Genomic DNA, 27,854 nt, shown 5'->3' with positions numbered 1-27,854 from the left:
GACCCACAAAGTGCTGGGACAGGGACCTGGACTGAGCCTTGTTTTGCCCCTGAGTTGGCTGAATTAGGAAGATCCTCTGTGCCCTGATGCCCTGGGTGTGAGAACAGGCTCTGAGAGGCCCCGGGGCCCCTTGTAGGATCTGTGGCTGGAGCTCTCTGGGGGTGCACTCAGGGGTCCCTGTGGCCATCCTAGGACCCCAATCCCGGGTGCCCAGGGGAGCTGTGTGTCCCATGGATGGGTGCAGCACCCTCAGGTGGGCTTGAGAGATCCCCAGAGAGCTTGGCCTGGGAGGGGCTTCTTCTCCAAGGTCCTGGTGTGGCCTCTGCAGGCTCTGGAGTGACCGGGAGTGCCCCCTTGGAGGGCGTGTACGAGGACATTGGAGACATGCCCACGAGGGAAAAGGACGAGGGGCTGCAAGGGGCCGGGGACCCGGAGCTGGAAGAGGGGTACGATGACGCGGGGGAGCCTGGGGAGGAGCCCGAGGAGGAGGAGGACGAGGAGCGGCTCCTGAGCCCCGAGGGTGTGTGCCTCTGGGCTGTGGCCTCCGTGGCCCTGTTCCTGCTCTACTGTGCGCTCGCCGACGGCTCTGCTCCGGACACCTCCTACATTTAAGAGTCTGACCGCAGCTCCTGGCCTGTCTGTCTGCCTCACTCCTGTGTCCAGCCCGGGGCTGCTGGGATGTGTGTGTCCTGCAGAGGCGCCGCGTCCCTGGCAGTCTTCTGTGGGTGGACTGGAGAAAGGGAGGGTCCATGTTTATACTCGGTGTGTATTGCGCTGACCGTGGTTGTCCTCTTGCACCAAAGCGCAAACAGGTTGTCCACGATCAGCCGCAGGAGACGGCCTGTGCCGACGGGTGGGAGGAGGACACGGTGTGGGGAGCCGCCCGCTGCTTCCTGGCTTGCTGCATCTCATCCCTCTGTGGCTTTGCCTTGCTGGGGGCTCTGAGGTCGCTGAGGGTTCCACTGGGGGTCTCTGTGCTTCCACTGCAGGTGGGGCTGGGATGGATGGCCAAGGAGACCCCTGCCCAGGACATGATGACCCTGAGCAAGCACTGGGGAGCCTCAGCGAGGTGCGAGGGCCGGAGTAAAACCCCATGGAGACTGGGGATCAGTTTTCACATGTTTTTGTTGTTGTTTGTAGCCAGAGCAAGCCATTGCATGTTTAATATTTTTATTAATGGTTTTTATTTTTAGTGATGCTTTAGATTTACAGAAAAATATAGCTGTGCCCATCCCCCCTCCTGTCCACAATCTCCCATTTTATTAATATCCTGCTTTAATGTGGCACATTTGTTACTATTGAAGAACCAATATTGATACATAATTGCTAACTAAAGTCTGCAGTTTACATTAAGTTTAACTCTTTGTGTTGTAGACGCCTATGTGTTTTGACAGAGCGTAGTGTACTCATATTACAGGATCATACAGAACAGTTTGTCCTTAAGACCCCTGTTGTCCACCTATTGCTCCTGCCCTCCTCAGCTCAAATCTCAGCCACTGATCTTTTTACAGTCTCTGTTGTGTTCTTTTCCAGAACCTCACTTAGGTGGAATCTTACAGTTTGCAGCCTTTTCAGACTGGCTTCTTTCACTTAGCAATGTGCATTTAAGATTTCTCCATACATTTTGTGGCTTAAGAGCTCATTTCTTTTTATTGCTGAGTTTTCCTTTGTGTGGGTGTTTCTATAGACTGTTTATTCTTTCTGCTGTTGAAAGACATCATGGTTGCTTTTAGTTTTTGCAGTTATGAAAAGCTGCGGTAAACATTTTGCACTGGTTTTTAGGTGGACATCAGTTTCACCTCATTTGGGTGAATACCTAGACTTGCAATTGCTGGATTGTATGGCAAGCCAATGTTTAGCTTTGCTAGAAACTAGGAAAGTGTCTTCTAAAGCGGCTGTACCAGTTTTCATTCCTCCAGCATTGAACACGAGTCCCTGCTGCTCCATGTCCTCGCCAACCTTTGGCATTGCTGCTGTTAGATTGTAGCCATTCTAATAAGGAGCAGGGTGCCTTGTTTTAATTTGCAGTTCCCCAATGACATGGTATTCAGCAGCTTTTCCTGTAGTACCGGGTTGAATCATGTCCCCCATTTGTGTGTGCCAGAGCCTCTCAGTGTGACCCTTGGAAACAGGGTCTCTGCAGGTGTCGTTGAGCTCAGATGAGGCTGTGCTGGATTAGGGTGGGCTCTAAGTCCAATGACTGGTGTCCATATGAGAAAGACATTGGACACACAGACACTGAGGAGAAGGTGATGTGAAGGTGCTCAGGGGGAAGCCCCGTGACCAGGTGGTGAAGCCAGCAAGGGGGCACCCAGAGTGCCTGCAGCCCAGAAGCCAGAGGAGGAGCAGATGCTCCTCAGAGCTGCAGGAGGGGCTGGCCTGGCCCATGCCTTGCTTTTGGGCTTCTCGCTCCAGAACCGTTGAGAATACATCTCTTCTCTTCTCAGCACCCAGCTTTGTGGAATAATTGTTAAGGCAGCCCTAAGAAGCACATGCATGTATGCTTATTTGTTATTGGTACATCTTCTGTGGTTCATCTCCTTTTCCCATTTCATAATTTGGTTGCTTGTTTTCTTATTGTTGAGTTTTAAGAGTTCTTTGTATATTTTGGATACAAGCCCTTTATCAAATGCATGTTTTGCAAATATTTTCTCCTAGTCTGTGGCTGGTCTTTTCATTCTTTTAACAGTGTCTTTTGTTAGAGCAGAAGTTTTTCATTTTAATGAAGTCTAACTTATTATTTTTTTTCCTTTCATGGATTATGCTTTTGGTTTTGTATCTAAACACTCATTGCTAACCACAAGGTCACCTAGAATCTCTCCTATGTTATCTTCTAGAAATTTTACAGGTAGGCGTAAGATCCAGTTGATATTTGTGAAAGGTAGAAGGTCTCTGTCTGGAATCATTTTTTTTTTTTGCATCTGGATATTTCATTTTTTGCATGTTCTAGGATAATTTGTGGAAAAGACTATTGTTTATCCATTGAATTGCCTTTGTTCCTTGGTGAAAGATCAGTTGACTCTATTTGTGAATCTGTTTCTGTGCTCTCTATTCTATTCTATTTATCTGGTTGTCTATTCTTTTGCCAATATCAATGTCTTGATTATTGTAGCTTTATAATAAGGCTTGAAGTCGAGTACTGTCAGTCCTCCAACTTTGTTTTCCTTCAGTATTATGTTGGCTATTTCAGGTCTTCTTCCTTTTCTTATAAACTTTAGAATAAGTTTGCCAATATCCATAAAATAACCCCTTGGGATTTTGATTGGGGTTGTGTTGAATCTTTAGATCATTTTGAAAGAATTGACATTCTAACAATATTGAGTCTTCCTATCCGTGAACAGGGATATCTCTTTATTTATTTAGACATTCTTTCATTTCTTTCATCAGTTTTGTAGTTTTCCTCTTAGATATCTTGTACATATATATTTTTTGGAATTATCCCTATGTATTTCATTTTTGATGTAATGTAAATAGTGTTGTGTTTTTAATTTCAAATTCCAATTAATAGCTGGTGTATCAGAAAGCTATTGATTTTTGTACATTAATATTATATCTTGCAACCTTGCTATAGTGGCTTATTAGTTCCAGGAGTTTTTTGCTGATTCTGTGGGATTTTCTACATAGACAGTCATATCATCTGTGAACAAAGACAGTTCTATAGTTCTATTTCTTTCTTTCCAAATGTATACCCTTTATTTCATTTTCTTTTCTTATTTCATTAGCCAGGACTTCCAATATGTTGTTGAATAGGGGTGGTGAAAGGGGACATCTTTGTTCCCCTAGTGGGAAAGCATCTAGTTTCTCACCATTAAGTATGAGGTTAGCTGCAGTTTTTTGTAGATGTTCTTTATCAAGTTGAGGAAATTCCCTGCAATTCCTAGTTTGCTGAGAGTTTGAATTTGTGTTGAGTTATTTCAAATGTTCTTTCTCCGTCTAGTGATATGATCGTGTGGTTTTTCTTCTTTAACCTGTGGATATGATGGATGTTATTCACTGATTCTCAAATGCTATAGCAGACTTGCATACCTGGGTGAGGGTCACTGGGAAAGGCTCCTCAGCCATGCATCAGACACGCAATATGGACACTGGGGTTTGGGCAAAGGGAGGGGATGGCATGGTGTCAGATATGGGGTGGAGGGAGAACCAGAGGACTGGACAGGGGTCAGCGAGGAAACAATCCCCTTGTCAGGGTGGTGATGGGATGAGAGGGTTGCCCAGACCCAGAGGTGGCCCCTCGGATCAGCCCAGACTGGCCTCTTCCTCTGGTCAGCTGCATGGCAGTGTGTCTCAGTCCACCCCAGCTTGGTGGCAGCTCCTGGTGTCCAGGTAGGAGAAGGCAGGGGTCTCCAGATTGGTGCAGCCTCCCTAGACCCAGGCCACGTCTGCTTCAACCGTCCCTCCAGGCCTGTTGTGGTGGCTTGGAGCCCTGCACTCCAGAAAAACATGTTCTTAAATGTAATCCTTTCCTGTGGGTATGAACCCATTGTATGCAGGGTCTTTTGATGGGGTTACTTCAGTTAAGTTGTGGCCCAGAATGGGTTTTAATCCTATTACCCAAGGCCTTATAGGGAAGGCCAGAGAGAGAGAAAAAGTCAGAGAGAGCAGCCAGAAGCTGAACATCAGCAGAACCCAGATGAGAAGCAGCCGAAGCTGCCATGTGCATCGCCATGTGATGGAAAAGCCAAGGATCAGGGATCACTGGCAGCCAGCCCCAGAGTACCACGGTCTTCTGGTAGAAAGCATTGCCTTGATGCCTTGATTTTGGACTTCTCCTAGTCTCAAAACTGTGAGCCAATAAATTGTTATTGTTTAAACCACCCCACTGCATGGTATTTGCTTTAGCAGCTAGTAAACTAAATCCCTGTCTTGGTCCTACTTTATCAAGACCCCCTTCCTTTCAGCACAACTGGCTCTTCTGCTGACCCACTGTTAGACTTTAGCCCTCCAGCCCTGACCAGAGTACATCCTGGCTGCAGCCATCCCACCCTCATCCTGGTTGAGCACAGCCCTCCTGAACACACCCACTGCGACAGCACCTTCCACAACAACACCCTCCCTGTCCACAGTCTACCCTGACCACCAATGTCTCTGACCATGCCTGTTATATTAGTTAATTCTCTAGGGAAATAGAACAGACAGGAGATATCTGTAAACATGAGATTTTATAAAAGTGTCTCACACAGCTGTGGGGATGCACAGGTCCAAATTCTGTAGGGCGGGATACACAAGTCCAAATTCCATAGGGTAGGCAGCAATCTGGCAACTCTGATGAAGGTCTTCAGTGAACTCCCCAGGAAAGGCTGGCTGGCTGAAGAAGAAAAGAAAGTTCTCTCTCTTTTCCTTTAAAAGTCTTCAACTGTTTGGAGTAAATCCAGCTGATTGAATTCTTTCATTGCAGAAGGCGCATGTAACCAGCCACAGATGCAGTCAATTGGCTGATGATTTAATAAACCAGCCACAAATGTCCTTCCAGTAATGGTTAGGCCAGTGCTTGCTTGATCAGACCCCTGGGTACCATCACCTGGCCAAGTTGACACATGAACTTAACCATCACAGTCCACCCATTTTCAACTTGGCAGCTATACACATCACCTTAAACCACACTTAATCTCTAAATAGACCACAATAACAGACATATGTTTCCCCTAACAGTACTCAGCTGTTCTGCATACAACTGGAAACACACTACATCCCCTCCAAAGAGGGTGCGAGTCCTTGGGTAACATTCACTCTTAAACTTGATATCCTAGAACTTAAATACTATGAAATGAACAATACAACTTATGTCATATAAGGAGATAAGGTAGAGAAGAAAACAAATATATTTGCTTTATGGACAAATACAAACATACTCATAACAAAACAAGGAGGAAATACAAATGCCATCATGATCCTTGTTTCTGTAACTGGTCACGTGGTCATGGTTCATATTTATCACGACCTTCTTCCACTACCCATCCCATGTTCCCTTTACCCTCAGCAAGCACTTCAGCTGGCCATAGTTCTTTGCCTGGTGGGGTGACCCAAACCTTCATTCCTGAAGTTTCTTGGCCATTGGTAGTCCTGCCTGAATTGGGTTGTTGCAGTTTTCCATTGACTTTAATTACAGGACATGGTAGTACTAAGAGACGCCCTCGGGGATCTCTTGTATTCCAAGAAAACTTTTCTTTACTTCCATTGTATAGCTGCAGTGCTATTTCCCCTTGATAGTCAGGATCAATCACCCCAGCCAGTACAGTAATCCCCTTTCTTGCCTGTTGATTCAGAGGCGTAAGAAGCCCAAAGTGGCCAGGTGGCAGTCTTATCTTCCAGTTTAATGGGATTATTGTTGTGTCTCCATGTGGAAGCACTCCTCCTTTTGGAACTAAGACTTGTAGAACAGCAGAGCTTAAGGTTGTAGGGACAGGAAGCAAAAATTTTCCTAGTGGTGCCACTCCAGCTTCCACCACTTGATTCCTGGACCCATGAATCCTGGCTATGGGAGAAACATCACCATAGAGTGGACGCTGATTCAGAGCATACACGGCTTCCTGGAGAACACTGCCCCATCCCTGCAAGGTATTGCCACCTAGTTGGTACCTTAAATGAGTCTTCAACAGGCCATTCCACTGTTCTATCAACCCAGCTGCCTCTGGATGATGGGAAACATGGTAAGACCTGAGAATTCCATGAGCATGTGCCCATTTCCTCACTTCACTGGCTGTGAAGTGGGTTTCTTGATCAGAAGCAATGCTGTGTGGAATACCATGACGGTGGATAAGGCATTCTGTAAGTCCACAGATGGTAGTTTTGGCAGAAGCATTACATGCAGGGAAGGCAAACCCATATCCAGAGTATGTGTCTATTCTGGAAGGAACAAATTGCTGCCCCTTCCATGATGGAAGTGGTCCAATGTAATCAATTTGCCACCAGGTAGCAGGCTGATCACCTCAGGGAATGGTGCCATATTGGGGACTGAGTGTGGGTCTCTGCTGCTGGCAGATTGGACATTCAGCAGTGGCTGTGGCCAGGTCAGCCTTGGTGAGTGGAAGTCCCTGTTGCTGAGCCCATGCATAACCTCCATCCCCACCACCATGACCACTTTGTTCATGAGCCCATTGGGCAATGACAGGAGTGGCTAGGGAAAGAGGTTGATTGGTATTCACAGTATGGGTCATATTATCCACTTGATTATTAAAATATTCCTCTGCTGAAGTCACCCTCTGGTGAACATTCACCTGGGACATAAATATCTTCATGTTTTATGCCCACTCAGAAAGATCTATCCACATACCTCTTCCCCATATTTCTTTGTTACTAATTTTCCAAATATGCTCCTTCCAAGTCCCTGACCATCTAGCTAAACCTTTAGCAATGGCCCATGAATCAGTATACAAATGCACCTCTGGCCAGTTCTCCTTCCAAGCAAAATGAACAACCAGGTGCACTGCTCAAAGTTCTGCCCACTGGGAGGATTTCCCCTCACCACTGTCCTTAGGGACATCCCAGAAAGGGGCTGCAGGGGTGCAGCTGTCCACTTTTGGGTGGTTCCTGCATATCTTGCAGAACCATCTGTAAACTAGGCCTGAGGTTTCTCTTTCTCAGCTTATTGTAATGAACTCCCCAAGAGGCCAAAGCTGTGACTTGTAAAAGAGAAGGTAAGGTGGCAGGAGTGGGGGCCCTGGGCATTTGGGCCACTTCCTCATGTAACTGACTTGTACCTTCAGGACCTGTTTGAGCTCCATCTCGTATATACCATTTCCATTTTATGATGGAGTGCTGCTGCATGCCCAACTTTATGACTTGGCAGGTCAGACAATAACCAGCTCATGATAGGCAACTCAGGTTTCATGGTAACTTGGTGGCCCATGGTTAACTGTTCTGTCTCTACTAAGGCCCAATAGCTGGCCAAAAGCTGTTTCTCAAAAGAGTTATCTGCAGAAGATTGTAAGGCTTTACTCCAAAATCCTAAGGGTCTGCATTGTGATTCTCCTATAGGAACCTGCCAAAGGCTTTAGACAGCATCTCTATTTGCCACTGATGCTTCCAGCACCATTGGATCAGCTGGATCATATGGTCCAAGTGGCAGAGCAACTTGCACAGCAGCCTGGACCTGTTGCAGGGCCTCATTTGTTCTGGTCCCTCAAAACTGGAAGTATCCGGTCACTCAGTGAATGGGCCAGAGTAGCACACTCAAATGAGGAATATATTATCTCCAAAATCCAAAGAGGCCAACTAGGCATTGTGCCTCTTTTTTGGTCATAGGAGAGGCCAGATTCAACAGATTATCCCTCACCTTAGAAGGGATATCTTGACATGCCCCACACCACTGGACACCTAGAAATTTTACTGAGGTGGTAGTCCCCTGTATTTTCATTGGATTTATCTTCCATCTTCTGACACACAAATGCCTTACCAGTAAGTCTGGAGTTGTTGCTACTTCCTGCTCACTAGGTCCAGTCAACATATCATCAATATAATGGACCAGTGTGATGTTTTGTGGGAGGGAGAAATGATCAAGGTCCCTGCGGACAATATTATGACATAGGGCTGGAGAGTTGTATGTACTGTGAGGTGTATACTGCTGGCCTTGCCAGCTGAAAGCAGGCTGTTTCTGGAGGTTCTTACTAACAGCTATTGAGAAAAAACTATTTGCCAGATCAATAGCTGCATACCAGGTACCAAGGGATGTGTTGATTTGCTCAAACAATGATACCACATCTGGAACAGCAGCTGCAATCACCTGGTTTGGACAATAATCCACTGTCATCCTCCAAGACCTATCTGTTTTCTGCATAGGGCAAATAGAGTTGAATGGGGATGTGGTGGGAATCACCACCCCTGCATTCTTCAAGTCCTTAAGGGTGGCATTAATTTCTGCAATCCCCCCAGGAATCTGGTATTGCTTCTGATTTACTATTTTGCTAGACAGAAGAAGTTCTAGTGGCTTCCACCTGGCCTTTCCTACCATAATATCCCTCACTACATGAGTCAGGGAACCAATGTAAGGATTCTGCCAACTGCTGAGTATGTCTATTCCAATTATGCATTCTGGAACTGGAGAAATAACCACTGAATGGATCCAGGGACCCACTGGACCCACTGTGAGATGGACCTGGGCTAAAACACCATTGATTGCCTGACCTCCCTAAGTCCCTACTCTGGTGGACCAGAGTGTTGCTTTGGGTCTCCTGGAGTTAATGTTACTTCTGAGTCAGTGTTTAATAGTCCCCCAAATATCTGATCATTTCCTTTTCCCCAATGCATGGTTACCATGGTAAAAGGCCATAAGTACCCCCTGGTGAAGGCTGGGAGGAAGATTAATGGGGTAAATTTTTGGCAGTGTATCAGGGTTCTTCCCCAAGGACAACCAGCCTTCCCCTAATTCAAGGGCTCTGGGTCTGTAAACTGTCTCAACTCTGAGAATTAATTAAGGGACCCTGACTCTTAGTTTTGTAATTCAAGTTAGACTTTTGTTCACTTGACCTAGAATTCTGCTTACGCAGATCAAACAAGATTTTAGTGGACTGCCCATCTATTTTACTTCTAGGTATTCCATGATCTACTAGCCAATGCCATGTATCTCTGTGAGTCAGATTATTTTGACTGCTGCCTTGAGCCTGTTTTCCAGTATGGTAGCCATGCCCACCTTGCTTTTGGCAATTAACTGCTGCCAGGTGTTTTCTGCCAACTTGGGATCTGATTATCTCCATTGTGCTTAAGGATTGCAGCTCAGTGACAGCAGTTCCCACAGTAATATCTGACCTACAGAGACGGGTGACTACAGAGCTCTTCAGGGATGATGGAGCTAGTCTCACAAATTTATTCCTCACAGCCCTGGTAAAAGGTGTGTCCTCTGGATATTCCTGATGTGTGTGAGCAGGTCTCCCATGATAAATCCACTCTAACATTCCAATCTCTTTAAGCCTTTGCAACCCCTCTTTTACATTATACCAGGGCAGTGCTGGCATTTCAACCTCTTGTAATGTTGGTCACCTTTTGATCCATGTTTCAGCCAACCACCCAAACAAACTGTTAATGTCCTTTCTAACCCCTCAGGCTACAACACTGAATGCAGAATCTCTGCTTAGTGGGCCCATATCAGTAAATTCAGCCTGATCCAACTTTACATTCCTTCCACCATTATCACAGACCCTTAATATCCATCCCCACACATATTCCCCTGATTTCTGTCTTTATAAATCAAGAACTCGTGCAGTTCTTTTAGTATAGGGTTCTGCCTCATGGGTCACACTTTGTACCTCACCCTTTGGGGCCTGTTGGGACTTTAGTTGTAGGTCCTAAAGAAAAAAGTGGTGGTGGGGGTGGGCCATGAAAAGAATTAGAAGTATCTCTCAAGCCATTTACCTCAGGACATTCCATTGTAATTTCATTTGGTGAAACAGGATTAATGTCTCCAGACAGAGGAGTCAGGGCTGTTTCCTGAGGGGAGGTGATTACAGGTTTAGCAGGCACTAAAATGTTAATCTCTTTAGGTGGAGGTTGGATGGCAGGCTCCTCAGGGCAGACTGGAGGTCGGGAATTTTTTTCCTCACAGCAGGCTGGAGGTTGAGTAGCTGTCTCCACAGGGCAGACCACTACAGGTATATCTAGCAAAGACTCAGCAGAGTTCAGTGTTCCAATGTCACCACTGCCATTACTTTCATCCCACATGCCCCATCCCAATTTTCAGGATTCCATTCTTTTCTAATCAATGCCTTTACTTGAATAGCAATCACCCTTTGAGGTTGAGATTTCAGTTTATGTTGTAAATCTGCTACTCACACAATGAGACGCTGGGTCTGGTTTTCAGAGATCTCAAATCTGTGGCCACAGGAAATAAGATTTTCTTTAAGGGAACACATGGAGACCTTTACATCTGTCATATGGCATTTAAGTTTCAAACTGGAAGACTTTAGCTCATCCCTTTCTCTTATAACTTTATCCAGCATATCTAAGAACAACCAGCCAACATCATTATATCTCTATACTCCACAAAACTCTGTTAAGGTGTCAAAAACACTGTCACCCAGAACTTTGCCTCGTATGAGTATGATTAGGAGAATCAAATGGTGACATTTTGCATATTTCCATTGCCAATTCACTCCACAGACTGTCATTATCATCTTGATTATTAGAAATGGAGTCATTAGTGCCTTTGAATCTAATCAGAGTAGAAAACCAATTGTAAAAGCCCATTTTAAGATTCTGTTTCTCAAGAACCACTCCTGGTACCAAGCTGTATTAGTTAGGGTTCCCTAGGGAAACAGAACCAAAAGGAGATATCTGTAAATATGAGATTTTATAAAAGTGTCTTGTGCAACTGTGGGGATGCATGAGTCCAAATTCCATGGGGCAAGATGCATGAGTCCACATTCTGTGGGGCAGGCAGCAAGCTGGCAACTATGATGAAGGTCTTTGAAGAAGCCCCCAGGAGATGCTGGCTGGCTGAAGAAGAAATGAAAGTTCTCTCTCTTTTCCCTTAAAAGCCTTCAACTGGATAAAATCCAGCTGATTGAATACTCTCATTGCAGAAGGCACATGTAGCCAGCCACAGATGCAATCAATTGACTGATAATTTAATAAACCAGCCTTCTGGTTTGCTAACTAGCCCCAAATGTCCTTGCAGCAATGGTTAGGCCAGTGCTTACTTGATCAGACACCTGGGCACCATCACCTGGCCAAGTTGACAGATGAACCTAACCTTCACCCCCATTTTAAACTCAACCCTGGTGGGAATCACCTCCCACTCTGTCCACCTCTCCCCTGACCCCATAAAGACCAGAGTCACCCTGACTTTGCCCTTCCATCTTGGTACCTGGCTCCCTGTGAAAGAACAAGTAGACACACCCTTGTCACTAGTGGTGACCTCATATCCAGGGTCTGCCCAGCAAAACTCACAACTAAGGCCACTCAGGAGAGTATTCTAGTGTCTGGGCAGCCTGCCATAGCCATCCAGCTGGATAGGGCCCCTCCCTAGGACATCTGGCATCTTTCTGTGGCCTCCCATTCCCCAAGGCCCTTTCTCATACCCCCTCCTGGGCTTCCTACTGGAGGCCTCTGCAAGAGAGCTGTTGCTTGAGATAAGGACCACCTAAGGGAGGAACTTTCTAGAGGGCTTCCTCCTTGGACAGGTGTTGCGCTGGTTTGGATGCATTATGGCCCCCAAAATGCCATTTTCTTTGATGCAATCTTGTGGGGTCAGATTGATTAATATTGTTGATTAGGGTGTGACCTTTTGATTGGATGTTTCCATGGAGATATGACCCACCCAACTGTGGGTGATGACTTTTACTGATGCATTCAGGGTGGGTCTGAATTAAATCACTGGAGCCATATAAATGATCTGACAAACAGAAGGAACTCAGTGCAGCTGTGAGAGACATTTTAGAGAGGAACTGAGAGTGAGATTTTGAAGAACAATTGCAGCTAAGAGAGGACAAACTACCCCAAGTGCAGCTGTTCTGGTTGCTAATGCTGCCAGAATGCAAAGCACCAGAGATGGACTGGCTTTTATAAAGGGGGTATGTTTAGTTACAAAGTTATAGTCTTAAGGCCATAAAGTGTCCAAGGTAAGGCATCAACACAGGGTACCTTCACTGGAGGATGGCCAATCTGTTAGCTGGGGGGGGGGGGGGGATGTGGCTCGTGTCTGCTCCAGAGTTCTGGTTTAAAAATGGCTTTCTCCTAGGATGTTCCTCTCTAGGCTGCAGCTTCTCTCTGAAATATCACTCTTGGGGCATTTTTCCTCTCTTAGCTTCTCTGGAGCAAGAGTCTGCTTTCAACAGCTATCTTCAAACTGTCTGTCATCTGTAGCTACTCTCTCAGCTTCTGTGCATTCTTCAAGGTCCCTCTTAGCTGTAGCAAGCTTGCTCCTCCTGTCTGAGCTTTTATAGTGCTCTAGTAAACTATTCATGGCCCCCACTGGACGGACAGGGCCACACCTCCATGGAAATTATCCAATCGGAGTTATCACTCACAGTTGGGTGGGGCGCATCTCCATGGACACACTCAAATAATTACAATCTAAACAACACTAATACATCTGCCCCCATAAGATTGCATCAAAGAATATGGCTTTCTCTGGAGGACATAATACATTCAAACCTGCACAGCAACATTTTGGAGAATGCCACTTTGAAATGCCACCTGGTAGCAAGCAGATGCCAGCCACATGCCTTCCGAACTAACAGAGGTCTTCTGGATGCCAGTGGCCATCCTTCAGTGTAGGTACCTGATTGTTGATCCCTTACCTTGGATGCTTTATGGCCTTCAGACTGTAACTTTGTAACCAAATAAACCCCCTTTATAAAAGCCAATCCATTTCTGGTATTTTGCTTAACAGCAGCATTAGCAAACTGGAACAGGGGTGATGTCCAGAGAGGTCAGAAAAGTCCTCTAAAAGCAGGGGAGCAGTCATGCAGCCAGGTTCTGGGGGCCAGCTCCTGACAGAGCCTGAGGGAGTGAGAAGGGCTTTTGCATGCACACCTGTGATGCCCTGCATACTTGTGCACATGCACAGTTGACCATCTGCTCTCAGGAGTTGGGCACCTGTGCTTGATGGTGTTTGCTAGGCACCCCTGAGGGGACATGGTGTGTGCCGGCAACCTGGAGGGGAAGAGAAGGGTGTGCTGGGCATTGCTGGGGTGGGAGAAAGCTAAGGGGGAAGAGAGGTGACAGAGTATGGGATAGGGGGTCTGAGGTTTCTAATGGGACCTGGAAGACACATGGGGGCCATCAGGAAGCTGTGTGAGGGGTCAGCGTAGCAGTTGGAAAGCAAGATGATCTTGTTGGACATGGAGACTGCACCTCTTCCCTGAGGGTGGGACAGGGAAGCTGTGCACGCTGCTGAGATGCCCTGTCGAGGTGAGGGGTGGGGTCCTTCCTGCTCCTCTGTGGGCATCTACCCGTGGACACCCCACCATCAGGGAAGGTGTGGGGCTCCTTCTACCCTGTAGTGGGATATCCGAGGCTGTGCCCCATGTTTGTGTGTGTGTGTGTGTGGGGGGGTAGGGGGTGGGGGTTGGTGATGGGAGCGGCATCCCCTTCAGGCTGGTTGGGAAGCTCTTTCCAAACATCTCTCAGGCCTTCCTTTGGAGCTCATTGATCAGGTGTCTTGTAGGTGAAGGGCTCTGTGGGAACTCACCTGCGGGAGCAGCAGGGTCCCAGGTGCCCCAGGCTGGGCCCGCACCCCAGAAAGTGGCAGGCAGAGAAAGTGCAGGTGTTCATGACATTCCCTTATTATTTTAATATTTGTGCAGTCATTAGTGATGCCATGCTTTTGTTCTTATTGGTAATTGTTTCTTTGCCCATTTTCTTCTGATTAGTCTGACTATAAGTTTATCAATTTTATTGATCATTTCAAAGAACTAGCTTTTGATTTTATTGATTTTTTCCTATGGTTTTCTGTTTTCTTTTCTGTTGATTGCCACTCTGATTTTAATTATTTCTTTACTTCTACTTACTCCATGTTTAATTTGCTCTTTTCTTCTAGTTTCTTAAGGTGCAAGGTGAGGCCATTAATTTGAGACCCCCCCTTTTTTTTTTTCTAAGAGAAGCATCTGTGCTATAAATTTCCCTCTAATTCCTTCCTCAACACATCATACAAATTTTTGTGGATTGTGTTTTCATTTTTATTTTCAAAGTAATTTCAAATTGCCATTTGATTTATTTGAACCAGGAGCTATATGGAAGCATGTTATTTAGTTTTCAAATACTTGGTGAATTTCCAGATATCTTTCTGGTTTTGATTTCTAATTTTTTCCATTGTAATCAGAGAACATACTATGTATGACTTGAATGTTTTTAAATTTATTGAGACTTGTGTTATTTCCTAGAATATGGTCTATTTTTGTAAAGGTTATATGTGCACTTTAGAAGAATATGCATTCTGCTGTTGTTTGGTAAAGTCTTCTGTAAATGTCAGTTGGGTCAAGTTCATTGATAGTCTTGTACAAACATCCTATATCTTCATGTATTTCTGCCTACTTCTGTTAATTATTGAGAGATGGTATTGGACTATCCTACTGTCACTGTGCATTTGTCTGTTTCTCCTTGCAGTTCTGTCAGTTTAGCTTCATATATTTTGAAGCTCTGTTATTAATAAATGATTAGGACTATTATGTCCTCTTGATGAATTGACTCCTTTATCATCATAAAATTACTTTCTTTATCCTTGATAATATTCATTGCTTGGAAATCTTTTCTCTAAATCTGTTTAGTCTGAAATTGATTAGTTTTGTTTTGATCAGTGGAATATCATAGTATATCTAACCCTATATTTTACTTTTATTTCATTTCTGTCTTTATCATTAAAATACAGTTCTTAAAATAAGCATATGGTTGCACCTTATTTTTATCCAGTCTGATTACCACTGCATTTTAAAATAGTATTTAGCCCACTTACAGCAGTTGTAATTATTGAATAGTTAGGTTTAAATCTACAATTTTTAAATTTATTCTCCTCTTTTTTCTGCCTTCTTTATAATAGAGTATTTTTATGATTCTGTTTTACCTTCTTTATTTACTTCTTAGTTATTACTCTTTGTAGTGTTATTTGAGTGGTTACTTTAGGGTTTATAATATACTTATTAAATAATTAAGTGATCAGAGTCTACCTTCAAGTGTTATTATCACACTTCACTTATAGTATAAGAGCTTTACAAGATTACCCTTTCATTTCTCTCCTTCTCTCCCACCCTCTGTGCTATTTTTTGTCATAATATACTTCTACATATGTTAGAAACTTCTCATTATGGTTTGTGGTAAAACAATTACTTTAAAATATAATTTAAATAATTAAAAATCACATTAACTTGCCTTTTTAATCTTTTATTCTCTTTTAATAATTTTTTCTTTATCACTGACTTTGAGGAGTTGAATATGATGTGCCTTGGTATAGTTTTATTCATATTTCTTGTGTTTGGGGTTTGTTAAGCTTCTTGGAACTTTGAATTTATGGTTTTCATCAGAATTGACAATTTTTTATTCATTTCCTTTTAAAAATTAATTTTATTAAAAAAATTCCAAAATTCATAAACACTGTATACCCATCAAGCAACAGCTCTCCCTCTCCCCCTTCACCTTTCTCCTTGTAACCTCTAATCTACTTTCTGTACCTGGGAATTTGTTATTTCCAGGTATTTTATTTAAATGAGATCATATAGTATTTGTCCTTATATGCCTTTCTTATCTCATCAGCATGTTCTAAAGGTTCATTTATGTTGCTGCATGTCATGGAACGTCATTCCTTCTTAAGGCCAAATAATATTCCATTGTATGTATGTACCACATTTTGTTTATCCACTTATCTCCTGATGGACACTTGAGTTGCATCCACCTTTTGGATATTCTGAATAATGCTGCTATGAACATTAGTGTACAAATATCTGTTTGAGTCTCTGATTTCACTTATTTTGGGTATTGACCTAGATGTGGGATTGCCGGGTCATATGGTAATTCTAAGTTTAACTTTCGGAGGTACTGTGAAACTGTTTTCCATGGTGGCTGCACCATTTTACATTCCCACCAACAAGCCACTAGAGTTCCAATTGCTCTGCATTCTCTCCAACACTTGTTATTTTCCATCTTAAAATAATAGCCATTCTAGTGGGTATGAAATGATATCTCACTGTGGTTTTGATTTGCATTTCCCTAATGGTTAATGATGTTGAGCATCTTTTCATGGGCTTATTAGCCATTTATATATACTCTTTGGAAAAATATCTAAGTGCTTTGTTTATTTTTATATTGGGTTGTTTGCCATTTGTTGTTGAGTTGTGAGTATTATTTATGTATTTTTTGACATTGAACCTCTGTGAAATATATGATTTGCAACTACTTTTCCCCATTTGGTATATTGTATTTTCACTTTCTTAATAGTTCATTTGATGCATAAATGTTTAATTTTGATAAAGTCCATTCACTTTATTATTTCTTTGGATATTTGTGCTTTTGGTATTATATTTAAGAAACCATTGCCAAGTCCAAGGTCATGAAGATTTATCCCTAAGTTTTCTTCTAAGAGTTTTATAATTTTAGCTTTTAAATTCAAGAATTTTATCCATTTTGAGTTAGTTTTGTATGTGGTGTGTCAAATGCTTCAACTTCTTTCTTTTGTATTTGGATATCCAGTTTCCACAGCACTGTTTGTTGAGGAGTCTATCCCCCTCCCCAGATGATCTTGACACCCTATTGAAAGTGCATTGGCCACAAATATATGGGTCTATTTATGGACTTTAAATTCTATTCCTTTGGTCTGTTCATCTATTCTTATGCTAGTACCACACTGTTTTCATTACCATAGAATTGTGGTAAGTTTTGAAATTGGGGAGTGTGAATCTTACAAATCTGTTATTTTTTTTTCAAGTTTGTTTTGGCTGTTTGGGGCCCCTTGCAATGCCATATGAATTTGAGAATTGGTTTTTCCATTTCTGTAAAAGGAGCTGCTAGGATTTTAATATGTATATATATATTTTACTGTATGAGATTCTCATGTAATAAGTTTGAAAATATATAAATTATTATACATATATCTCATTCATAAGGTTTTTCTGCAGTTTGAGTTCCCTCATATTGTCTAAGGTTACAAAAATAAACTAGGGTTTCCCCACATAGATGATATTCTTTTAGTAACTCTCCAGTGTGTTTTTGCTCATGTTTTCTAAAGTCAGAAAAATGGGTGAAGGATTTCCCGCGTAGATAACATTCTTAAGGTTTCTCTATACTGAGTTCTCTCACATTGTCTCAGGGTAGAAGACCGAGTGAAGGCATTTCCCCATAGACGACATTCACAGGGTTCCTCTCCAGTGTGAGTTCTCTCATGTTGTCTAAGGTTATGTTCCAGTTTGCTAATGCTGCCAGAGTGCAAAATACCAGAAATGGATTGGCTTTTATAAAGGGTGTGTGTTTGGTTACAGAGTACAGTCTTAAGGCTATAAAGTGTCCAAGGTAAGGCATGAACAACCGGGTACCTTCACTGAAGGATGGCTGATGGCATCTGAAAACCTCTGTTAGCTGGGAAGGCACGTGGCTGGTGTCTGCTTGCTCCCAGGTTGTGTTTCAAAATGGCATTCTCCAAGTATGTCTATGTCAGCTTCTTGGGATAAACTCTGGGCTAGTACTTCCAAAGTGTCAGCAAAACTCTGCTTTCAATGGCCATATTCAAAATGTCTCTGTAAGTTGCAGCTTCTCTGAGTTCTTTCTGTTTGTCAGCTCTTTTTTATGGCTCCAGTGATTTAATTAAGACCCACCCTGGATGTGTGGGTTAACACCTCCATGGGAATTATCCAATCAAAGGTCTTGCCCACAGTTGATTGAATCACATCTCCCAGGAAACACTAATGAAAAGGTTCCAATCTAATCAACAGTAATACTTCTGGCCCCCTCCCCCAGATTGCATCAAAGAACATGGCATTTTGGGGGACACAATACATCCAAACTGGCACAGGTTACAAAAATAAACTATGGTTTACTCACATAGATGTTATTCTTATGGTATCTTTCCACTGTGAGTCCTCTCATGTTGTCTTAGGTTAGAACAGTGAGTGAACCCTTTCCCACAGAGATGACATTCAGAGAGGTTCTCTCCAGTGTGAGTCCTCTCATGCTAAGGCTAGAACAGTGAGTGAAGGCTTACCCACACAGATGACATTCATAAGGTTTCTCTCCAGTGTGAGTTCTTTCATTTCATCTCAGTCTAGAATAATGGGTGAATGCATTTCCACATAAATGGCATTCATAGGATTTATCTCCATTGTGAATTCTCTTATGTACACTAAGTTGAGAAATTCTGCTGAAGGCTTTCCCACTTAGAGGGTATTCATATCATTTCTTTCCAGTGTGAGTAGTCTTATGTTGTCAAAGGCCAGAAAAATGGGTGAAGGTTCTCCTACATAGATGATATTCATAAGGTTTTTCTCCAGTGTGAGTCTTATGCTAAGGCTAGAAGGGTGAGTGAAGGCTTTCCCACATAAATGACATTGTGAATTCTCTCATGTAGACTAAGGTTAGAAATTCTACTGAAGGCTTTCCCACATAGATGGCATTCATATGGTTTCTCTCCTTTGTGACTTTAGAGTTTGAAGAAAGGATTAACCAATTAGATGACATTCATTTGCTTCACTTCTAGTGAGAATTAGATTTTATTGATTAAAAGATTGCTGGTCATTGACAGCTTTTTCAAAGAGATGCTGAAGTAATCTATGTGGATGAAATCTTCTGGCAATTCACATGTAATTTCATTCTTTTGAGTATTCAATTTCTGCTTCAATGACATGATGATGGCTGGGTATTTCTTGTAGATATATTGTATAGATAGCATTTCTTGTCTTTCAAAACCACCTTCTGTGTCTGAATTCTGGGATTGGAAAAATCCAATTCTTTCTCTTCACAGTTCCATTCCTTGCTCCAACTGGGGACATACAACTGATTTGCAGACCTGATGTCCCACTGAGACCAGATGACTGATATTCTCCAGAAGCACATATCTGAACAGCTCTCTCTGAGATGTGTCCAGCAGGGCCCACCCTTGCTGGGTGAAGTCTATAACTTCAGCTTTCAAGTTCACTAACTCCAGTGGTTTCATTCTCAATAGCTCAGCTGACAACTCTTCCTTTAGGTTTTCACTCAGAACCAGACAAGCAGTAGTTGAACAAAGCAATGACATGGTGGTTGATGTATCCTTCCTGCAGATATTTTGCATGGACACTATTTCTTGTTTTTCAAGGTTTCTTTCCCTGCTCACATGGACACAGCCAGAGTACTCCTGGCACTGTGGGAGCTTCCTCCATGGGTCTTATGGGAATGATGTTCTTGTCCTTCCTGTGGAGGTGGTGCCCTGTTGGGGAATCAATAGGTATTGCATTTAATCTGTAAATTGCTTTGGGTAATATTGGCACTTTAATACCATTAAGCCCTCCAATCCATGATCTTGGTGTGTTTTGCCATTTTACTTAGATCTTTAATTTCTTTCAGTAATGTTTTGTAGTTTTTAGTGTACATGACTTTCACCTCCTTAGTTAAATTTATTTCTAGATATTTTATTCTTTTTCTTGCTACTTTAATTGGAACTGTATTCTTAATATCCTCTTTGGCTTGTTCATTGTTGATGTATAGAATCACAGCTGATTTTTGTTTTATTTTGATCTTGTATCCTGCAACTTTGCTGAATTTATTATCTCTAATGGCTTTCTTATGAATTCATTGGTGTGTGTTTGTGTGTGTGTGTGTGTTTGTGTGTGTGTGTGTGTGTGTGGAGAGAGGGGGGAGGGAGAGAGAAAGGCGAGAGCATCATCTGCGAATGGAGATAACTTTACTTCTTCCTTTCCAATTTGGATACTATTTATTTATTATGTATTTATTTATGTCTAATTGTTATAGATAGAACTTCTAATATAATGTTGAATAGATTTGGTGAAAATGAGCATCCTTTTCTTGTTCTGATCTTAGGAGGAAAGCTTTCCATCTTTCATCATTGAATATAATGTTAGCTGTGGGTTTTTCATAAATGACCTTCATCATGTTGAGGAAGTACCCTTGTATTCCTAGCTTTCTGAGTGTCTTAATTCTGAAAGTGTGTTGAATTTTGTCAAATGCCTTTTCCATGTCTATTGAGATGATCATGTGGCTTCATTCCTTTGTTCTATTTATGTAGTGAATTATTTTGATTTTTGTATGTTGATTCACCCTTGCACACAAGGGATATATACCATGTGATTGTAGTGTGTAATCCCTTTAATATGCTTTTGGATTGGTTTGCTAGTATTTTGTTAAGGATTTTTACATCTTTATTCATAATTGAAATTGGTTTGTAATTTTTTTCCACGTGCTGTCTTTATCTGACTTTGATATCAGAGCAATGCTGACATCCTAGAATGAATTGGAAAGTGTTCCATACTTTTTAATTTTTTGGAAGAATTTGAGAAGGATTGGTGTTAATTCTTTAAATGTAGAATTCAATAGCAAAGTCATCAGGTCCTGGGCTTTTCTCTTTTGGCACAGTTTTGATTACTGAGTCCATCTCTTAACTTGCAACAGATTTGCTCAGATTTTCTTTTTTTTCTAGAGTCAGTTTTGGTAGTTTATATGTTTCTAGGAATTTCCCCATTTCATCTATATTGTCTAATTTGTTGAACTACAATTTGTTCATGGTATTCTCTTAAAATTCTTTTTATCGGTTAGACAGAAGTGATATTACCACTTTCATTTCTGACTTTACTTCTGATTTTATCTTTTTTCTTTATCAGTCTAACTAAAGGATTGCCAAGTTTATTAATATATTCAAAGAATTTATTTCAGTTTCACTAATTCTATTGTCTCTCCATTGTTGTTTTTTTACTAATTCATGTTTTCACTCTAATCTTAATTATTTCTTTCATTTTGCTAACTTTGGATTTACTTCTCTCTTCTTGTCTAGTTTTTCAATATGTGAAGTGAGGTTATTGAGTTGAGTTTTTTTTTTTTAATATAGGCATTTAAAACTGCAAGTTTTCCTCTGAGCAAGGCCTTCATTGTGTCTCATGCTTTTGTATGGTGTGTTTTTGTTTTCATTTGTCATAAGTATTTTCTAATTCTTCTTGTGATTTTGCTTGTAATCCATTGATTAAGATTTAATTTACACATACTTGTAAACTTTTTAGATTTCCTTTTGTGTTGGTTTCTAGCTTTATTCCACTGTGGTTGGAGAAGATCCTTCATATGATTTCACTTTGTAAAAATAAATTGAGACTTGTCTTGTGCCCTAACATATGATCTATCTTGGAGAATGATTCTTATGCACTTGAGAAGAATGTGTAATCTGCTACTGTTGGGTGTAGTGTTATATACATGTTTGTTAGGTCTAGTTGGTTAATATATTGTTCAAGTCCTCTACTGCCTTGTTTATCTTCTGTCTATATGTTCTATGCAGTATTGAAAGTGACATATTGTAGTATCCAACTATTATTGTAGAACTATCTATTTCTACCTTCAATTTTGTCAGTTTGCTTCATATGTTGGGGCCCTGTTGTTAGGTATGTATATGTTTATATTTGTTATATTTTCTTGTTGAATTGACCCTTTCATCAATATATAATATCCTTCTTTGGAACTTGAAACATTTTTTTGACTGAAAATTTATTTTGTCTGATGTTAGAATAGTCACCCCAGCTCTCTTTAGATTACTATTTGCATGGAATAATTTTTCCATCCTTTCATTTTCACCCTATTGTGTTTTTGGATCTAAGGTGAGTCTCTTGTAAAACAATATATAGTTGGATCATATGTCTTTATCCATTCTGCCAGACTCTGTATTTAATCCATTTATATTTAAGGTAATTACTCTTAAGGCAAGACTTACTTCTGTCATGCTGCTAATTGTTTTTATTTATCTTTTACATTTTTGTCCCTTTTTTTTTTCATTACTACCTTCATTTTAATTTATGTTACAATGGGGATTCCATTTAACTTCCTAAACCTAATACAATTTAGTTTGTATTTATATCTACTTAACTTCAGTACCTTCAAATGCTCTGATTCTATATTCCTCCATCCCTCCCTTATATGCTGTTTTTGTCCTAAATTTCATCTTTATATATTGTGTGCCTAATAATATATGTTTATGATTTTTTTTTAATGCACTTGTGTTTTCAACCATGTCAGAAGTAATAAAGTGGCAATGCAAATAAGAATGCAATGATTCTGGCAGTTGTAAACCCATATGGTTACCAATATAAGAGGTCTTTATTTCTCCACACAGTTTCAAGTTACTGTAAAGTGTCCTTTCCTTTCAACACAAAGGACTCCACTAACATTTCTTGTAGGGAAAATCTAGTTTATACAGAAAACTCTCAGCTTTTGTTTATATGGAAATGGCTTAATTTATCCCTCATTTTTGAAGGACTGTTTTGCCAGATATAGAATTTGGTTGACAGATTTTTTTCTTTCAGCCCTTTAGATATGTCATCCTACCATCTTATGGCCTCCAATGTTTCTGGTGAGAAATCAGTTGTTAATCTTAAGGCTCCCTTTTGTGTGATGTGCCAATTCTGTCTTGCTGTTTTCAAGATTATTTCTTTGTCCTTGACTTTTGACAATTTATAATGTGTCTCAGTGTGGATCTCTGAATTTATCCTCTTGGAGTTCATTGAGATTCTTACTTTATCAGATTTGAGAAGTTTTTGGCTATTATTTCTTCAAATATTTTTTCTGTTCCTTTGTCTTTTACTTTGTGTGTGTTGACATGCTTGATTTGTCCCACAGGTCTCTCAGGCTCTGTTAATTTTTATTTATTCTTTTTTTTCCTATCCTCGGACTGGATATTTTCAGTTGTTCAAGTTCGCTGATCCTTTTTTTTTCTGTGCCAATCTGCTGCTAAAGCCCTCTATTGAATTTTTTTTTTTTTCATTTCAGTTATTGTACTTTCTAGCTGTAAAATTTCCATTTGGCTTTTCTTTATATTTTCTATATCATTATTGAAATTCTCATTCTGTTAATATATTGTTTTCCTGATTTCCTTTAGCTCTTTGTCCGTGCTTTCCTTTACTGCATTCATCCTATTTCAGAGAGTTGATCTGAGATCTTTGATAACAATTCCATCAACTCGGCTTCCTCCAGGATAGTGTCTGTCAAAGTCTCTTCTTCTTGTGACTGGGCCATACTTGCCTGTCTCCTTGTAGATTTTGCATTTTTTCTCAAGAATTGAACATTTTGAGGATTATATTGTGGTCACTCTGGAAATCTAGTTCTCTCACTTCTCAGTCCTCAGAAATTTATGATCTTTATTTGTTTAGGGCTGGAGTCATCCATTTTTTACTTCTTTTCTTCAGGGATCTGCGAGGCCTGAATAAATAAGTAAATAAATGGAATAAAAGGGTGCACTGCTTCCCCATGCCTCCTGATAGATACTGATGGGAATCTACTGCTGAGAGAGGGCCAAAATGAGGCCAGTGTCTGTGTTGGTCCCACAGGGATCCACCAGATGAAGACAAATGGCACACACACACACGCACACACACTCACACAGAGAGAGAGAGAGAGAGAGAGAGAGAGAGAAAGAGAGAGAAAGAGAGAGAAAGAATGAAAGACAAAAACCCCACAAAAATGTGTGCTGCCTCTTCAATCTCCCAACAGACGTCAGCAGGAAGCCAGAATCTGCTGCTCCTTAGAGGGCCAAAACTGAGGTTAGCACCCCTGCTGGTCCCTCAGTGAACCCTCAAACCAGAAAGAGAAAAACAAAACAAAAAACGAAACAATACTTTCCTTGCCTTTCCAAGTCTCCCGGTAGATGATGGTGTGAAACCAGAAGCTGCTGCTGCCCAAAGTGCCCAAACAGAGCCTAATATCTATGCCAGTCCCTCAAGGATCCAGCAGGCTGACCTCAGTTTGCATGTCCAGCTCTTTGGAGGATGAGGTTTACTCTGGCAGCCCTGCTCCCCACACTGGCCCCAGAATCCAGGCTGCCGCTTCCATGACTCCAGCTCAGGCGAGCCCTCACAGAGTCCAGCCCAGGCGAGCCTGCACAGGAGTCCAGCCCAGAGGAGCCCGCACAGGAGTCCAGCCCAGGCGAGCCCGCACAGGAGTCCAGCCCAGGCGAGCCCGCACAGGAGTCCAGCCCAGACGAGCCCGCACAGGAGTCCAGCCCAGACGAGCCCGCACAGGAGTCCAGCCCAGGCGAGCCCTCACAGGAGTCCAGCCCAGGCGAGCCCGCACAGGAGTCCAGCCCAGACGAGCCCGCGCAGGAGTCCAGCCCAGACGAGCCCGCGCAGGAGTCCAGCCCAGAGGAGCCCGCGCAGGAGTCCAGCCCAGAGGAGCCCGCGCAGGAGTCCAGCCCAGACGAGCCCGCACAGGAGTCCAGCCCAGACGAGCCCGCACAGGAGTCCAGCCCAGACGAGCCCGCACAGGAGTCCAGCCCAGAGGAGCCCGCACAGGAGTCCGGCCCAGACGAGCCCGCACAGGAGTCCGGCCCAGGCGAGCCCGCACAGGAGTCCGGCCCAGACGAGCCCGCACAGGAGTCCGGCCCAGACGAGCCCGCACAGGAGTCCGGCCCAGACGAGCCCGCACAGGAGTCCGGCCCAGGCGAGCCCGCACAGGAGTCCGGCCCAGACGAGCCCGCACAGGAGTCCAGCCCAGGCGAGCCCTCGCAGGGGTCCAGCCCAGAGGAGCCCGCACAGGAGTCCAGCCCAGAGGAGCCCGCACAGGAGTCCAGCCCAGAGGAGCCCGCACAGGAGTCCAGCCCAGAGGAGCCCGCACAGGAGTCCGGCCCAGACGAGCCCGCACAGGAGTCCAGCCCAGACGAGCCCGCACAGGAGTCCAGCCCAGAGGAGCCCGCACAGGAGTCCAGCCCAGACGAGCCCGCACAGGAGTCCAGCCCAGACGAGCCCGCACAGGAGTCCGGCCCAGACGAGCCCGCGCAGGAGTCCGGCCCAGACGAGCCCGCGCAGGGGTCCGGCCCAGGCGAGCCCGCGCAGGGGTCCGGCCCAGGCGAGCCCGCGCAGGAGTCCAGCTCTATGCACTCTCTGACTGCAACCTTGTGGGAAACCCCAAGCAAGAACAATCCTGCTGAGCCTAGTCAACCCACAGGACTTTGAAAGATAATAAATTGTCATTTTAAGTCACTAAGTTTTGGGGTGTTTTGATATATCAACAGATAACTGGAATATCTTCACAGATTCAAATGAGCACAATCCCCTAGAAACCTCAAAAGCCTACTTGAAAGAGTTGTCTGTATTTGTCTTCTTCAATCATTTGCCTTCCACTTGAATATGCTCTAGTTAGGTTTTCTCTCCCACCACTCCTTGTAATCGTGTGGTCAGTCACCTGAGATTTGTAGCCGGCTACGTTGGTTTGTCCTCACTTTATTTGACAAGTCAGCAGCTTTTCACCAGTTCATTCCATCTCCCTCATTGAAATATTCTCCAGTTTTCTGCCTTTTTCATTGGCCATTCTTCCTTAGGCCATTTTGCTTCTTCCAGTCTCCTCCAGGACTTATCTTATATCTTCTCTCTTACCTCTATCTTCATTCCTTAGGTGATCTTATCCAGCTCCCAAAATTATATCTGCAGCCAAGACTTCTCCCCTGAACTCCAAACTCATGACCACCAGCCTATGGGACATCTGTATTTGGATGTTTAACAATACCACAAACTTAAATGATCTTATCTACATATTTAAGCAATCTATAAAAATTCCAACTGCCCTTTGACAAGCTGATTTTAAAATTCATACAGAAATACAGAGACCCAGGAATATGAAAACAATAGAAAAAGAACAAAGTTGGAGGACTTACACTTCCTGATTTCAAAACTTCCTACAAAGTTACAGTAATCAAGACACTGTGATACTGGCATAAGAATAAACATTTAGATCAATGGAGTAGATTTGAGAGTCCAGAAATAAACCTATACATCTATAGTTAATTGATTTTCAACAAGGAGGCCAAGACAGTTCAATGGGGGAAGGAATGGTCTTTGCAACAAATGATGTTGGGACCGTTGGATACCTACATGCAAAAGGATGAAGGTGGTCTTCTACCTGACCCTATATTAAAGTGAATCCCCCCCTTTTTACCCTGTGTCACCCTTGCTCACCTATAGATTCTGGTTACAACACCCCCTTCCTCACCAATTGCCCACCCATAATTCAGGAACTCAGGGCATCACAGGGTCTGCCTGGGATGACTTCCCACTTTGCTGTAACAGCAGAGCTCTGGATTTTGGGTTCCTTTGCCCAGCTGCCAGCCCCTGGTATAGCACAGAAGCTGCTTGCTGATCCCCACCTGAGTACTGTGTGCCCTGTGCTGCCACAGGTGCCCCTGAACAGCCCGCTGTACCCTGTACTGCCGTCCGCACCACACACCCTGCACTGGCCTGGGCCGGGAGGCACCACACACTCCAAGACTCTGGGTCTAGAGGCCCCTTCACCTTTTGGGCCCTAGTGGTGTGGTCCCTGGACGTCCCCAGCCTGCACCCTCAGTGGTGCTTGCATCTCAGAGTGCCACATGCCAACATGCAGCACAAATGCCCCAGTGACCGAGGCTGGGGGCTACACGCTGAGCTTCTAACCTAACCCGCGAGGTTCTCAGCAGCCAGCACTGCCCGCCCCAAGCTGCACACACTCACATGCTCTCTCACATGCTTGCACTCATACTCATACATGCTCTTTCACACAATCACACTCTCTCACATGCTCACACTCAGGCTCACAGGGAAACACACAGAGCCACATGGGGGAGGGGCATGCTGGCTCTGCTCCCCTGTCCCCTGCCCTAGTGCCAGGCTGCTGGGAGAGCCTCGAGGCAGGAGGGCAGTGTGCAGCAGGGCCTGGGGGAGCAGCCTGCAGCTCACCACCCGGAAGGAGCATGTGAATATGTGTGTGAGCATGGTTCAGAGCATGCATGTGTGAAAGGGCATGTGAAGGGGTGTGTGAGCATGTGTGAGTGTGTGGTTGGGTAAGTGTGCATGTCTGTGTGTGCATGTGTGAGTTGTATCTGAGTGTGTGTTTCTATGTGAGTGTGCGTTTCAGTGTGTGTTTGTAGCATGAGTGTCTATGGTATGTGTGAATGTATGAGTGTGGATAAGCGTGAACATTTGTGAGTGTGTAGGTGTGTGTGTGTGAGCAAATGTATGCATGTGTATGTGTGTGCCAGCATGGTGAAAAAGTGTGTGAATGTGTGTATACTTTTGAGCATGTGTGTGAGCATGTGTGCAAGTATGTGTGATTATGTGAGTGTGAGTGTGCATGTGGGTGTGAATCTGTGAGTGTGTATTTGTAAGTGCTCACGTATTTGGGTGCATGTGAGGTGACTGCACATGTGTGATTGTGTGTGGGCCTGAGTGTGCATGTGCACATGTGTAATTGAACAGGTCTCTACGACCACCCCACGTGCTTCCTCTCCAGCC

General features: G+C 43.2%; 1 protein-coding gene across 1 annotated transcript in view; it reads left to right on the top strand.

The window, feature by feature from the left end:
* LOC119530962 (antigen WC1.1-like) overlaps nucleotides 1-27,854 on the top strand; it is a 74,507-nt gene that overhangs the window by 27,983 nt on the left and 18,670 nt on the right. The window contains 2 exon segments of the mRNA XM_037831614.1: nucleotides 329-520; nucleotides 990-1,069. Coding sequence (XP_037687542.1) covers nucleotides 329-520; nucleotides 990-1,069 — 272 coding nt within the window.

The sequence above is a fragment of the Choloepus didactylus genome, chromosome 4 (genome assembly GCF_015220235.1).
Source record: "Choloepus didactylus isolate mChoDid1 chromosome 4, mChoDid1.pri, whole genome shotgun sequence".
Classification (NCBI taxonomy): Eukaryota; Metazoa; Chordata; class Mammalia; order Pilosa; family Megalonychidae; genus Choloepus; species Choloepus didactylus.
The sequence above is the reverse complement of the archived record's forward strand: the minus strand, read 5'-3'. Positions and strand labels throughout refer to the sequence as shown.